Here is a 15,427-nt window from a genome sequence, read left to right as displayed (position 1 = left end):
CCAGCTCAGCAGTGGTTATGAGAGTCCTTGTCTGTCTCTTCCGCTAGAAGATAATAGCAGGGAGTATATATTACCTCTTTATGTCTTTATCCCCAGTGTAGAGAGTAGTTCCTGGCACCTAACCTGTAATGAAAGGCAAATGAATGAGAAATTCATCAAGAAGATCTTAATTCATTTGTGCAAAGGGTGTCATTCGAGGCATTGAAGTAGATGTCACGGCTTGGTAGTTGATGTTCCCTTTGTGATTTTTTTTGAAATGTATACATTTGGGAAATGCTGCTTTCCATATCCTCTCTGGAGAATACTCTTAAGATAAACAGAAAAGAAACCTTTTTTAACAAAATTAACACACATCTTCCCCTGCCCCCCCCTTTTTTTTTTAAAAAAAATATTTACTGTCTGGAGAAACATTGACATAATAGTGCAATGTATATGTATATGCCCTTTACCTCGATTCACCAGTTACTCCGATTTTGCTTTAATTCTTTGTGCACATGTATGCATTTGTACATACTACATGAATTATTTTCTGAGCTACTTGAAAAGAAGTAAATATCATGATCTTTGTCTCCCAAAGGCTTTAGTTTGTATTTCCTAAAGTGTACAAAGTATACTAAGAATATATTCCATGTGATCCCTTCTTTTTTTAATTAATTTTATTATTTTTGTGTGTGTACTGTCAAATCAGATCTGACTGGTATAGGAGGAGATTGTCCCACCTTCTCCAGCAGAGCATCTGGTGGATTTGAACCATGTACCTCTGAGATTGCAGTGCAGCTTCCTGCCACTAGGCTACCAGAGCTCCCTTGTGGTCACTTCTAAGAACTCCAAGCCCTGCTTTTTAAAAAAAATTTTTTAATGAACCTAAGTGTCTTTTATGAGTATAGGCTAGTTGTTTTATAAATATCTCACGTTGAAGATGCATCCAACAATTTTCTCCTTCAAAAATCAGCAAGAATACCAAAGAAGAGGTGTTGGGTCCACCGCGGTATCATATCAAGAGGTACAAAAGGTTAGGGACTAATACTAGGATTTTGAGTCTGTATGCTTGGTAAAGGTGGTAACCTACTAGGGTGTCTCCATTGCATAGAAACACATTTTATTTTGTAATAAGTGTGTGAGGGGTGCTTCCAGACTCCTCTCCAGCACTCCTTTCACTCTTTGGCATCCTTTTATAATAGGCTTGAAACAACAAGCCCAGTACAAGAGCAAAAAAACCCTACCAAATTGAGTTTGAGATTTCTGTACAGTTAGATTATGTCCCAGAGAATGTAGTCAGAGTGCTGTGTTCAAAAGTTAGTGTAAATTATTTTTTTTCTATATATGTTTTCAGTTAGATACAGCTGAAATCACTTATCCCTGTTTTTATTTTTTCCATTTAAAAATGTTTTAAATGTGTAAAATGCTCAGAATATAAGGTGGTGTCCTCAGCGGCATATCAGCCCTATTTCTGCCTCCTCTACCTTGCCCTCATCCGTTCTCCATAGATAACAATTTTATTAGTTTCTGGTTTACTCTCTTGTGTTTCTTTTTTTCCCCCCATTATTATTAATTTTAATGAAAGTTTACCGAGACTTTGTATTTCCATTCATTCAATTGTACTTTTCTCCCTGCCCTTGTGTTTCTTTTTGTAAAAAGAAGCATGTGTGTATATCTAAAATCTTCTCTAATCTCTCAAACAAGAGTTTAAATAAACATTGTTGTTGGGTACCGTTGAGTTGGAACCCACTCATAGCTGACCCTCTAGCAGGTTTTCAGAGGCAGTAAATCACATTGATGAGGAGGTTACTATTCTTTTTCCTGTATGGCAGCTAGTGGATTTGAACCGTGTACCGTGGTTGGCAGTGCACTTCCTTACCACTAAGCCACCAGAGCTCCCTTAGGCATTATAATAAGATGTATATAAATATAAGCTTCATGAAGAATGAATACCAGAGAACATTTTGGGAAAAGCCTATTTGGAAGCTCTCCTTAATTGGCAAAGGAACTTGCAGAGGTTTCTTGAACAATAAGTTAGTACAGGGAAGTGCGTTAGCTACAGCAATTTGGGTTCCTCTTACAGAGGACTAGGAATTAATTCAGTGTAAATGAAAGGCCTGAATCTCATGGCCTTGTCTCCATGGATGAATACTGAATTCAGAAAACACAACTGCGAATTAACCCAACTTCCTTTTTTCTTGTTGTGTGCTGTTGAATCAGATCTAACTGGAACAGGAGATTGCCCCTCCTTCTCCAGAGGAGCATCTGGTGGATTCAAACTGCGTGCCTTTGGGATTGCAGCGCAGCTTCTTGCCACTAGGCTACCAGAGCTCCCTCTTAACCCAATTTTTTTAAAGTGCATCTTCTATGTTGTACATCCTGCCTAGCCCCCAGGGAGGCAACATGGAATGAAATAAGTAGACCACCATTCTTGCTCACATAGAACTCCTATTCTAGTTGAAAAAATGACAGCAAGACAGGAACAGAGGATGAGAGAGAGAGAGAGAGAGAGAGAGAGAGAGAGTGTGTGTGTGTGTGTGTGTGATGTTGGCATGAAATACTGAGATTTTTTTAAAGAATCAAGTGGTTCTCTAAGCCAAATTCAGTGAGTACACATGTTTAGGATAACAGAAAAACCCAAGTCTGTAAAACTTCCTTTTTCCCCTTCGGTACCCTGTATCAAATTATTATGCTGTGAATCAGGGATGTTGTATTATGTTCTCTTGTGAGGAATTTGTATGAGTCATAGTCATTTATTAATGTGTATTCAAGTGAAAATTGTGTTACCTGACTCACAGTGGGTATGAAGGCTGGCAGGACTTGTGATGCAGAGGAGAGATGGGTCTTCCTGGTGGGAAGAAGGAGTAGGGGTCACGGGCTTTGCTACCTGCAGGACGAGACCCAAAAGTTTGCTCCTGGAAGGACTCCAGTTTAAGCCATGGCCCCAGAGCTGCTTACACTGGCATCTGCATGGAAATTTCCACTTTCCAGGCTCCCCCCCCATTTGAATTATGATTATAAACTACCCTTCAGTCTAACTAGTGGGCTGGATAAATGATTACAGTTTCTCATGAAAGGATAAAAAGAAGTATTAATGAGTCTGAACTCATTTTAGGCATTATTTTAGCCTTAGCCACATGTCTCACGGTTTCTTGTTTGTGTTTGTGTTTGCGTCTGTGGCCTGATGCTGTGTCTAAAAAGCACACAGTAGACTAGACGCTCTGGACCTCTTTGTTGAAAGGGAAAAATATCAGTGGATTCATCATCTGTGTGCCAATTTAAAATGGATTTTTCAAACTGTGATTCATCTACCGTTGATCTGAACCCTGTCATTGCAGAGAACTGCTCTAGGCTTTTCAGAGTTGGTGCAGAGTTCATCAAAACATAATGGGCCATCTCCCTGTTTATGACTTCTGTAACCTTGTGACCTTGGGCAAATTACCTGCCTCTTGGAATTCTTGACTTCTTGATCTGAAATAAAAATCAGGATGATGAATACTGTACATAGGTGTAGATTCTGACTGAGCTAATTCAGATGGAAAACAACAGGTTTATGCATACCTTCTTTCGTTTTGTTATTGCGTTCAACAAGTTCTTCATATACAATTGAGTGATATTGATTATATTATGTTTTGAGTTGTGCAAACATTCTTACCCTCCTTTTCTGAGTTATCTCTCCTCATGAACATAAATCCACTGTCCCCTCAGGTTCCTATTAACTTGTCAGTTTTGTTGTCAGTTGCTTCTGACTGAGCTCATACATAAAGCACATGATGCTTGAGGAAGCTCTTTCTTACCCATTAAGCAAACTATTCTTTTTAGTTTTAAGAAGACTTCAAGGAATATTTTTAGTTGAATGTTTAAAGATTATCTTAAGGATCACCCAATCTTTGTGGCTTCAGGCAGTCTGCATTCCATTAGAATTTGGAATTCCTTTCTGCCTTTCACCCCTTTTGATGAGAATTTTTTTTCTCTATGGAATCTTTGATGAAAAGATTCAGTAATAGTATATTGGCACCATCCAGTCCTTCTGATCTGTGGCAAAGGAAGCAACTGATCATGTGGGGAGTGAGTCACATAGTCCACATTCTCCTCTTTATTTCTGGTCCTCCTGCCTGTGTTCCAGGTTATTAGAGACCTGTTTATAGTGCCTTGGATGGCCGCTTACACACTTTTAAAACTCCAGGTGCTTCACAACTGAAAGGTAGAAGTGCCAAATGCATTATTAGGTCAGTTAACTAGGATGCTCCATGAAACCTTGACCCACCTAAAACCCAAACCTGTGAGGTATTTGCTGGTATATTGTTGTTGTTAGATGCTATCAAGCTGACTTCAACTCATATGACCTTACCTACCACAGATTTTTACCTGGTTCCAGGTCATCCTTAAAGTCTCCACCGATCTCAGTTCTGTTGTTACAGTCACTGTCAGTCCATCAGTGTTAACCTATTGAGGGTCTTCGTTCCTCTTTGACCCTCTGCCTTCCAGACATGGTGCCCTTTCCCTGAACTGGCCCGTCCTGACAGACATGCCCAGAGTATGTGAGGCAAAAGTATACAACTTAACTGACAACAATGACAAGAATTGTTATTACAAAGCAATTACATAAGAATGGTGACAACAGTTATAAGCCAGTCCTAATAATCTGCTTATAATCAATGTTATTTTTCCATCCCTGGTATCCTTTTCTTCCCCCCTCTGATGCCTAGTAACCACTAATAAATTTTACTTCCTGTGTCTTTTTATAGAAATGAAGCCATACAATATTTGTCCTCTTGTGGTTGGTCTGTTTCACTCCACATAATGCCTTCACGTTCCATCTGTCGTGTTGCATGTATCAGAACATCCTTCCTTGTGCTGGCTGGATGGTATTCCACTGTATTCATCCACTATGTTCATGGGTGTTGAGGCTGCCATGTTGACTGTTGGGAATAGTGCTGCAGTGAACACATGTGTCTAAGTTCTTTTTGAGTCTGCTTTCAAGCCTTTTGACTAAATACTGAGGACCAGAAGTGCTGGGTCATATGGTAGTTCTTTCTGGTTTAATTTCATTCTTAGGGCTTTTTTATTTGTTTATGTTGTTTGGCTTTAATTTTAAAGAACTGCTGTCTTGGTTCCATAGTGGCCACCACATTTTGCATTCTCACCAGCAGTGGACCAAGGTTCCAGTTTTCATACATCCTCACCAGCAGCTGTTATTTTTTATTTTGTATTTTTGTTTTATCTTAGTCATCCTAGTGGTAGTGAAATCATACCTCATGGTGGTTTTCATTTGTGTCTCTTGATGGCAAATGACATTGGACAGCTTTTCATTTGTTTGATGGCCATTTGAAATATTTGTTCAAGTCCTTTCCTCATTTTATGTTTGACTTGTCTTTTTATTATTAACTTACCAACTTCCCCCCTATATTTTATTAGATTCTTGTTGGCTAGCTGGTTTAATAATGGGCTTTTGAGGGACCCTTGTAAAGTTTGATCTACATGGTTCACAGCAGGAGCACAGCTTAACACCTGTGAAAAGACGTAGAGGATCTTATCTTCTTCAAGCTTCTTGGAAATCAATAATACGCTGTCACTGCTATTTACTTACCACGATCAGCAAATATCGATTGATCACCTACCCTCTATTGAGGTTATAAATTGTATCATTGAAACGGGGGAAGAAGCTAGTGACCGAAAGTCTTAGACACAGTATTCAGTATCTGCGCTTTTATCACTGAAGACAGCAGGTTTGGTAGTGTGTTGGGTATATGTTGTTAGGTACCATGGAGTTAGCTCCAACTCACCTGCAATCCAGTGTGTAACAGGTCAGAGCCCTGCCCAATTCTGCACCCACCACTCAGTCACTGCTGTGCTTAAAAGGCCGTTGTTGAAGTCACTGTCAGTCTGTCTGGTTTAGGGTCTTCCTCCTTTTCCGATCCTCTGCCTTTCCAATGGTTGAGGATATAAGGCAGGAGAATAATATTATTATTTAGCCCAAATGATAAAGCGTTATGGAACCAAATGAAACATTTGCTTAAGATTTGATGCAATTTAAATGTTTTGTTTAACAGACATTTGTAACTGTCAGCCTCTGTGACCCTGCCCTTTCCTGTCTTTGGGTACACCCCAACTCTTGCGTTTAGAGGCTGCGTAGAATAATGTGTTCTTTATGACCTGATTCGCCCTTTCGCCTTACCGGTTCCCAGCTAATAGAAAATAAGGTGCTCCCTTTTCTGACAGTGCTGGGAGTGCAGCAGTCCCTGGAGTAACAAGGAGATTTGTCCCTGTGTGTATCTTTAAGGACTTTGTAGCTCAATTGGAGCAAGTCAGTGCAGTTCTTATTTAGAATGTAGTGCCAAGAAGGAGCCCTGGTGGCATACTGTAGCCAGAGGTGGCCATTAGGATCCGCTGGTCAGTGGGAGAACGAGGTAGTCTCCCCTGGAAGGATGTATAGATAGACACTGACGGAGGTCGCTGTAATTCACCGACTGCAGAGGGCTTGGTGTTGGCAGGGATTCAGGCTCTGGTGATTAGACTCCGCCAGCCGCTTAGTGGGAGAAAAGCTAGGTAGTGTCCGCTTGCTGAGATTTACAGCCTCAGAAACTCAGTGGAGGATCACCAAATGGGACGCTGCTTGAAAGCAGTGAGTTTGATGGGTTTGAAAATTTTTTTTAAGTGCAAGAAAAGGGTCAAAACCTTTTCAGTGATTTACTTGTTGCATGTGCAACAAGTAAAGGCGATTGTGATGGAAGAATTTGTTGTGTAGGGTTTGGTTACTTTGTTTCCAAGTGCAGACAAATTTGCATACTACTAAGTACTACTACTACTACTCTCCTAAATCTGATGCACCCCTGGGATTGCCTGTACGTGGTGTCTCCAGGCATGGTGTAAAACTAACTGCCACCTCTTTTCTGAAAGCATTCTGAGCACTGATTTCTTCGTTTTATTTCTTGGCTTGTGATGTACTTCACACAAGATTTCAAATCTTACAGATGACTTTACGCCCATTTACTGTCAGTCACAGTCACCTGGGTTTTTTACTCTAAGAGCTGTGTCGTTTGATCAGACCCTTCCCTTTCTCCATCACCTGTATAAGCAGACATAAGCACTTTAAATAAAGTAAATTGACATTGACGCGTCTCTCACCCATCTCCTCATTTGTTACCGCCCTTTATTGCATGACACTGTGGTAATAGTCATGAAGCAGAGTTGTCAACAAAATCTCTCTTCCTGATGAACCAGAACTGACAGCCCCAGGCCACGTGTCACGTGCCGAGCACCCGTTTGCAGGTGTGTCCCTGCCTGGGCTCAGCGTTGAGATAGTGCCACCTGCCCTGTACACACAGCAGAGTTAAGATTTGTAAATATGCCCCCCCCCATCCCCCTTTCATGAAGCAGAAGTAGGTAACTTAGTTGTCTGGTTTAGAATCCTAAAATTTGTAGCATAGTTGTTGAGATTGCAAGTAAAATACAGGAGATACGTTCTGGCATATTTGGGTTTAACTGCTTGCCTGCTGACTACGTGGCAGCTGTTCAGATCCAGCCATCAGCTCCCAGCTCTTCCTCAGGAGAGATACGTGGCCGTGGCATCCATGAAGATGGTAGCCTCTGAAATTCGGTGAGACTATTGTCCTGTAGGATAACCACGAATCAGAGTGATTGAATAGCAAACCCTGGTGGTATTTACAGTATTTTAGTTTATCAGAGAGTTAAGAAAAATCCAGGTATAGGTTAGCCTCCTAAGCTGACAACTGTTCATGGGGCATTATTTTCACAGGATGGAATTTGAGTTCAAAACTGGAGAATTTCTTTCTGCCTTAGAGTCAGATTAATCTGTCAGCCGTTATGAGGGAGGAGGAAGACGAGGTCTTTCCCTTCTGTAAAGATTCACAGCCTCATAAACCCTTTGGAGGGTGACCAGGAGCCAGAATCCAATCTGTGGTAGTGGGTTTGGGCTATATTTGCACATTACTACCCATTGGATGACGGAGGGTGCCTGAAATGGTGATTGCTTGGTAAAGAATTGTCTCTGTCAGAGGAAGCATATGGCTTTGGCCGTTTCTTCTGATATTTACTCCTGTTAAAAATTGAAAATGGAATCTCCAGTAACACAGCTCATTACTGTGGAAACCCAAATTAGTATAGATTTTAAATACTGAAAGTCTTTGTAAATGGATTTTAAAAAGTTGGTTTAGAGTAGCTAGAAACAAAGAGAGAAAAGGGAAACAAATGAGAATCAAGCTAAATAGATACGGGAGGGTGAAACTCTCTCACATACTTTAGACATGATGTCAGGAGGGACCAGTGCTTGGAAGGGGGGAAAAAGATATCATGCTGTGAAGAATAGAGGATGACCAAAGGAGAGGAAGACTCCAAACAACACAGTGACTGCAACATGGGGTTTGAGGCTGGCGGAGAATGTGATGCTGGCTGAAGATGGGGTAGAGTCCCCATTTGTGTTCATTAAGGCACTGTGAGCCATAGCTGACCACCAACACCTTACAGAGTGAGTTACAAGGTTGCCTTTCATGCTTATTGAGATGGAAGCAAAAGAAGAGGCCAGAGAGTTCTAGGTCATTCTCCAGGTTGCCTTTGAGGGTGTAAAACAGTGTTAGCATTATTCTCTGGAATCCCATGGGATGCAGAGGAAGCTGCAAGGCCGGTCTGGAATGATGGTGAGGTCCTTCAGAATGCCAGAAAGACTAGAGGCTGGCAAAGATGACAAGGAGAAACTTCTGGATGCTGTTTGCATAGACGTAAGGGTGCGTAGTCCAGAAGGGAAAGCCACGTGAACAGTTACATGATTGAATGAAGAGTCTGACAGTCTTTGATGATAAATCTGGTTAGAAAGACACTATGGTGAGGAAGAAAGGGAGGGAAGAACAGAATAGGGGCGAAGTGGATAAGGAAAGCTGGTGGTAGAATTTCCACAAAGGTCTCTCCTCTGTCTCAGAGATTTTTCTGCTGGCAGAGTATGATTCATTCACGATTAGCGCACTTGTTCAGAGAACTTTAAAGCTATTAAAACACAATGTAAAGTGAATCCTATTAAAATTTTTGTTATTTCCCTGTTGGAAGAATAATCCAGGCTTACTTTTTAAAATATGCATTAAAATTTGTGTTTTTTTAGTAGAAGGGAATATTTGTATTTCTAAATTCACCCGCTAATGGAAATAGAGCTTTTCTCTGCATCTGCCATGCGTCCTTCTCCCAACTTTTAGAAATCTCTGCCCCTAAATTGCTTTCATAACCCCTTCCCCCAAAATCAGATAGTCGTGTTGGCAGTGGTATAGAGAAACTGGCCTAACCTATGATAGTTAACTCTCTGTTAAATTCATGAAAATTGAGAAAGACCCCATCAAAGCAGTGAATAATTTACATAGATAGATAGATATAGATATATGTAAACAGGTGGAATAGCTTAAGTGAAGTAGAGGTCTGAGAAATAAATCTAAATAAGCAATGTTATTTCAGTGGAAAAATATCATGTAGCTGTTGAAAATAAAATGACAACAGAAATTGTGCTGATATAGAAAGAGTGATCTACAATATTAGGTTATAAAAACAGGGATATGACTTTTCTGTTTTCTTTTGTATTATAGAGGTGAATTACTATGCGACTCTCTTATTTTTTTGAATTCTCTTCATTTGTAATTGACAAATAGATTTTCTTCACTGTTAAATAGAATTGTGTATGGAAATGGCTGTTTGATTTCTTGAATAGGAAAGACTAAGAAAAAGTGGAGCAGGATATATGGGACTCTAGAATCACTTAGAGTGTGTTGAATGGCTACTTAGACCATTGCTCCCTTCTCCTTCCCATTGCTTGGAGACCTGAGGACACTTGTTCAGTATGTCCCTTTCTCTCTAAGCCTACAAAGAGGACTTAGAGCTGTAGTCTGCCACTTTCAGAAGATTGGACCAAACCTAGACTGAAGCGTTTCCAGTACACAAAATGATCATTGGATTTTTCTTTCTCTGTATATAAGTCATTAAGTATTTAGAAGGGGAACTTAAAGAGAGCAGATATCTTTTAAATGCTTTAACTGATTTCTAAAAATACTGATAACGTAGAATGAGTATTCAAAGACCAAGTGGAGTAAATTTTTAAAAATTTTTTATTATTATTATTGTGTGTGTGTGTGTGTACCGTCAAATCAGATCTGACTGGTACAGGAGGAGATTGTCCCTCCTTCTCCAGCAGAGCATCTGGTGGGTTTGAATCACATGCCTCTGGGATTGCAGTGTGGCTTGGAGTAAATTCTTAAAATGTATGGGTTTGTGTGTATGTAGTTGCTTTAAACTACTGATTATTCATAGAAATTTCCTAAGCTTTACCAACTGCCCGAAGAATATTAGTATTCTGGAAACACTGAACCCAGCATGGAAAATAAGAGCTATAGAGTAGAGAAGGGTTTTAAAAGTTCAGAAGAAAGGAAAACTCATGGTTGTGGGTTTGCTGGTTTGGTTTTCCTGATTTCCTTTGAATTTACCATCTTCCCACTTCTCTCTGCAGTGAATACCTACCTCTTCATGATGCAAGCTCAAGGCATTCTGATCCGAGACAACATGCGGACGATAGGTGCTCAGGTTTATGAGCAGGTGGTCCGGAGTGCTTATGCCAAGAGGAACAGCAGTGTCAATGATTCAGGTATGTTTTTAGCAAAAAACTGTTCTGATGCGCATGTCTCCTCCCAGGAGAGATAAATTTAGTTGGAATATGTATTTTTAATGGCTAAAGATATGTTATAAAAATAAAGGACGTTTTGGCAGAGTCTTACTCTACAGCTAAAAAAACCCAGAACTTCTTGCACAGTGATCCCTTTTTCATTTTGCTAATGGTGTTTAAGAATGACTAGCTGACTCCTTGACCCCTTTTTTCTTGTCTAATACTTTTTTCTTTAATTTTTTTTATTGAAAGGAACATACATTCAATAATTTACACATAGGCAATTTAGTAATTTGGATTATATTCTTCAAATTATGTATCCATTCTCAAATCGTTTTCCAGATTGGTCTTCCTCCATTAACATATACCTGCTGCCTTCAAGTTTCCTATCTACTATTTCAAGTTGTGATTGTTAATTTGATCTTATGTAGATAGTTCTTAAAAGAACAGAGTTCTCAAAAGCAGACATTCTTTACTAGTTGTTTTTAACTAGTAAAGAATATTATTTAGCTTTAAGAGGACTTCAGGGGATATTTTTTATTTCATGTTTAAAAATTATCTCAGGGCAGTAGCTTTGTGCATTCATTCCCCCTAGATGGCTTCATAAAGAGTAGATTCTATAGCAATTTTAAATTCTATTTTGCACTTCCCCTTTTTTGACAAGGATTTTTCTATAACATTTTTTAATTAAAACCTTTAGTAATGATAGGTAGGAATTATTCACTTCTTCTAATCTTAGAAAATGAGGCAGGTCCTAATACATTCCTGGGGCGTAAGAAGTGTCTTTCAAGACTGCTGTGTTCTGTGTAACTGCCTCAATTATCTTGCTGTAACACGTACATATTGTTGTGTACCACTGAGTCGGAACTGACCCATAGCTGACACTCCAGTGGGTTTTCTGAGGTACAGAAGACTGCCTAACGTCCTCCTGCAGAGCAGATATGTAGGCACCAACCAAAGAGGAGAACCAAGAGCTTTTTTTTTTAAAAAAAAAAAGAATCTGATGTTTAATTTCAAAGAATTTAATTGCTATAACCAATGGGAGAAAGCAGAATTTGGTTGACTCCATACACTCATTCCTGGTTTAATATGGTGGGTTTTGTTTGCTCTGTGATTTTGAGTTACACATGATGGTGGTGGTGAGGATCCCTGGTGCTTTTGGAGTTCAGCCCTGCTTGCTACATATCTTCATTCTGTCTATTAGACGTCACTTGAATTTATTGCACCTTATTATAGGAATTTACCTCATTGTGTATTAATACTTGCAAGGTTTTCTTTCTTATTCATCTTGTAATCTGGAACAGTTCCCGGAGATTGTAGTTATAAAGGCTACTCCTGGGGAAAAGGTTGACAGATACTTTTTCCTAGTTTACCTTCCTCTGTTAGGTGTGGTTTAATTCCTGTTATCTTGCTGAGTTTGGTGTTCACCTTCTGAGAAAGTGAAAGCATTTGCCTCTAAGGGGGTAAAATCCTTCTAAGAATCTACCACATCCCAGTGTATCAGTCTGTCCTTCTGCACCTAACAACAGCATGACCCTTCTAGCTAGTTTAGTGGGATTAATGACACTCCCTTTTCTATAATTTGTCTTTATAGACAAAGTACTACATTTTACATACTGATAAGCTTTTGATGCTTCTTTTATCTTGTTTGTGAGGGACCAAGTTTTTTAGCCAGACTGTGGTTCCCATAGGACAGCTGTCTGACTTCTGAACCACACCTGGAAGAGGAATTCCTGCAGGCCCCATTTCATCTCAGCCAGGAAGGATGAGGGTTGCCAGAGATCTCCACACACGTTGTCTCTAGTATGGCTTAACTCTAGTATGGCCCTGTGAGGTGGGCAGGGTTTCCTTATATTCCTTTATAGTTGTTTTATTTTAATAAGTTTATATTGTGTTTTAGTGAAAGATTACAGAGCACAGTAGTTTCTCATTTTTGCTGGTTGGTGCATAAGTGATCCGTGACATTTTTGTACTCCCAGAACTGTGTTACTACTCACCCCATTTCCGCCCTGGGTTCCCCATTTCCTTCCCTCCCAATTTTTTAGCCCTTCCTACCCTTTACTTTTGGACAAATATTTTCTTTTTGATCTTGAATAATTGATTGTTCTAAGAAACACATTCCTTTTAGGTATTATTGTTTATTTTATGGGCCTGTTGAGTGTTTGGCTGAATGGTAGTCTCTGGAACTGACTTCATTTTGAGGTCATAAAAGTGTCTTAGGGTCATTGTCTTAGAGCTTTCCCTGGCCAGTCTCCATCAGACCAGTAAGTCTGGTCTTTGTGTAACTTTGATATTGTTGTTGTTGTTGCTCCTGCTCTGTCTAGAACCCTTTGTTGTGATCTCAGCATGGCTGTTGGTGGTGGCTGGGCACCGTCCAGGTCTTCTGGTCTCGGGATCATGTAAGCTGTGGTTGGTGCAGCCCATTGGCTTGTTGGACTGATTTGCTCCCGTGAGCTTTTGGTTTTCTTCATTTTCCTTTCCTCCACATGGGAAGAGACCATTAGTTTTATCGTAGTTTTCTTGCAAACTTTTAAGACCATGGATGCAGCTCATACGTAGGATGCTACTGTTTTTATGGACTTTGTTATGCCAATGACATAGTTGCCCAGGAGCCTATAGTCTTTCACTTTTGAAACTAGAAGCTCAATCCTGTGAAGTGTTTTTATGACTCTGCCCCTGTGTGCTCCATACTCTCTATTAATAAATATGCAGCTCCTATAAATATGTATGTAGAAATACACACAATCAAACCTATAGCTGCAGGTGGGTGTGCTCCCTTATCCCCTCACAGACCTACTTTACCTATTTCCCTATGTACCCTTCCATTCATTACTGTATGTTAATAATATTTCCCCCAGATTGTTTATATTATAGTAATTACCCTATTGCCCTTTATGCTCATAGTCCTTTGCCATGGTCGTGCTGTGCTGACTTCCTCCAAGCAGTGAATTGTCTTTTCCATCATTATTAAGGCGTGTCTCCTACCTCAAACAGAATTCACTCAGGCCCACTGACTCGGTTCTCAGTCATCATGACCCTCCGTCAGGTGTCTGAGGCTGTAACCATAACAGGAAGAGACTGCCCAGCTGGCTCCCTTTCAGCCACTGTTGTATTCAGGTTGGGTAGTTGTGGCCTTTGAGTTTGCAGTATTACTGCTATGGACTGTACCATAGTTAGTAGTTAGGGCCTTCCCTGGTCACCATCTCCCCCTGTGTGTGTCGGAGTCAGTGAGACACCATCTCCCCCTGTGTGTGTCGGAGTCAGTGAGATACCATCTCCCCCTGTGTGTGTCGGAGTCAGTGAGGCTGGCTCAGGACAGGGCAGGCTTCAAAGCTGTTGTGAGTCACAGGCTACTGGACTGCACACAACAACAAGGTAAACCGCACCTTGTTTTTTCTTCTAATAGTGGTCACATACAATATTTGTTCTTTTGTGATTGACTTGTTTCACTTAGCTTAATGTCCTCCAAGTTCACCCATGTTGAAATATTTCACAGATTCTTCCTTCTTTATCACTGAATAATATTCTATTGGTTGTATGTTGTTGTTGCTATTATGTGCCATTGAGTCAGAATGGCCTCTTAGCTGACCCTCCTCCAGCAGATTTTCAGAGGCTATGAAACACTTAAAGGAGATTGCCTTTCTTTTCCCCATGGAGCAGCCGGTGAACTTGAACTTCAAGCCTTTAATCTGGCAATGCAGCTCCTTACCCACTAGGCCACATGCCTTTATTCATCTATTGATGAATACTTAGGTATATCTTTCTTTTTGCTATTACATCCATTATATATTATGTAAACAAATGATATTATAGAGATGGAGAGGCTTGGTCATATGACTTTCTCTGTGCTCTTCCAAAGACGTGCTTCTAGTTACTTGATGAGAGTAGGGAGCCTCCAACTCTCAATCCAGAGCTCTTCCTCTTCCTCCTGTGTCACTCTGGGTGAAGAGACATTTGCACTGTCACTGTTCTTATCCAAGCCAAGAGTTCATGCTGCTTCTCACAGACTAGATGACTTTGGCGAGTAATCTCTCTAACGAGGTCAGGGGCTGCACAGCGGGACTCAACCCCAACACCACTGCTGGTCTCTCAACACAGGAAAACAATGCAGATAAGGAGAATGTGTCTAGTGACCCATTACAATTATTTGATTTTTCAAGCTTTCAGTCTTAAATTATCATGCACCAAAATAACTCTTGTGAGCATCCCTTTTTTGTTTATCTGTTTCCCTCATAGAGTTCAAGTCTTCTAGGGTCTAACTTACTCTGACCTAGTAATCCACTTTACTTGGATTACATCACGATATTTTCATAAGATTCCAATAAGAAAGCTCCCGTGTTCCATTTTCTGGATGCAGGAGCCAGGGCGCAGTGAGTGTCGGGAACTGTGTGCAGCACTGAGGTGCCCCAGCGCGGACTCTGAATCCAGACTCTGCTCTCAGTCACAGCAGTACCTTTGTAGCCTTTGTCGCTCTGCGGCCCCAGTCCCACCTGTGCCTGACGCAGCGACGCACAGCAAATGATGATCATGTGCAATAGTTGAATGCACATTTTAGGCGTCCAACATGTTTCTCAGAATCCATCTTGATTTGTTTCTGTGTGGCTGGAACATTGTTGGGAAGTAAGATTAAAGAGGAAGCTTATTCACCTCATTTCACTGGAGGTGATTCTCATTCATTTGTTAATTTAAAGACAGTTCTCTGCTTTGCACAAAGAGCATGTTCTATGCCTGAAACTGTGGAGATAACCAGATGGCTGCCCTCTCTCACTGGACCACTTCCACCCCCCGCAGCTTTGT

The 15,427-nt window shown here is 40.5% G+C and overlaps 1 protein-coding gene across 1 annotated transcript in view; it reads left to right on the top strand.

Annotated features, from left to right (window-relative positions):
• B4GALT5 (UDP-Gal:betaGlcNAc beta 1,4- galactosyltransferase, polypeptide 5) overlaps positions 1 to 15,427 on the top strand; it is an 88,841-nt gene that overhangs the window by 53,249 nt on the left and 20,165 nt on the right. Inside the window, exon 2 of the mRNA XM_006881625.1 lies at positions 10,478 to 10,612. Within this exon, the coding sequence (XP_006881687.1) occupies positions 10,478 to 10,612 (135 nt within the window). The remainder of the gene's footprint in view (positions 1 to 10,477; positions 10,613 to 15,427) is intronic.

The sequence above is a fragment of the Elephantulus edwardii genome, unplaced genomic scaffold, assembly GCF_000299155.1.
Source record: "Elephantulus edwardii isolate Elephantulus edwardi_28Jun2011 unplaced genomic scaffold, EleEdw1.0 scaffold00015, whole genome shotgun sequence".
NCBI classification, from domain to species: Eukaryota; Metazoa; Chordata; class Mammalia; order Macroscelidea; family Macroscelididae; genus Elephantulus; species Elephantulus edwardii.
Note: the sequence above shows the minus strand (reverse complement) of the source record. Positions and strands in the feature narration are given on the sequence as shown.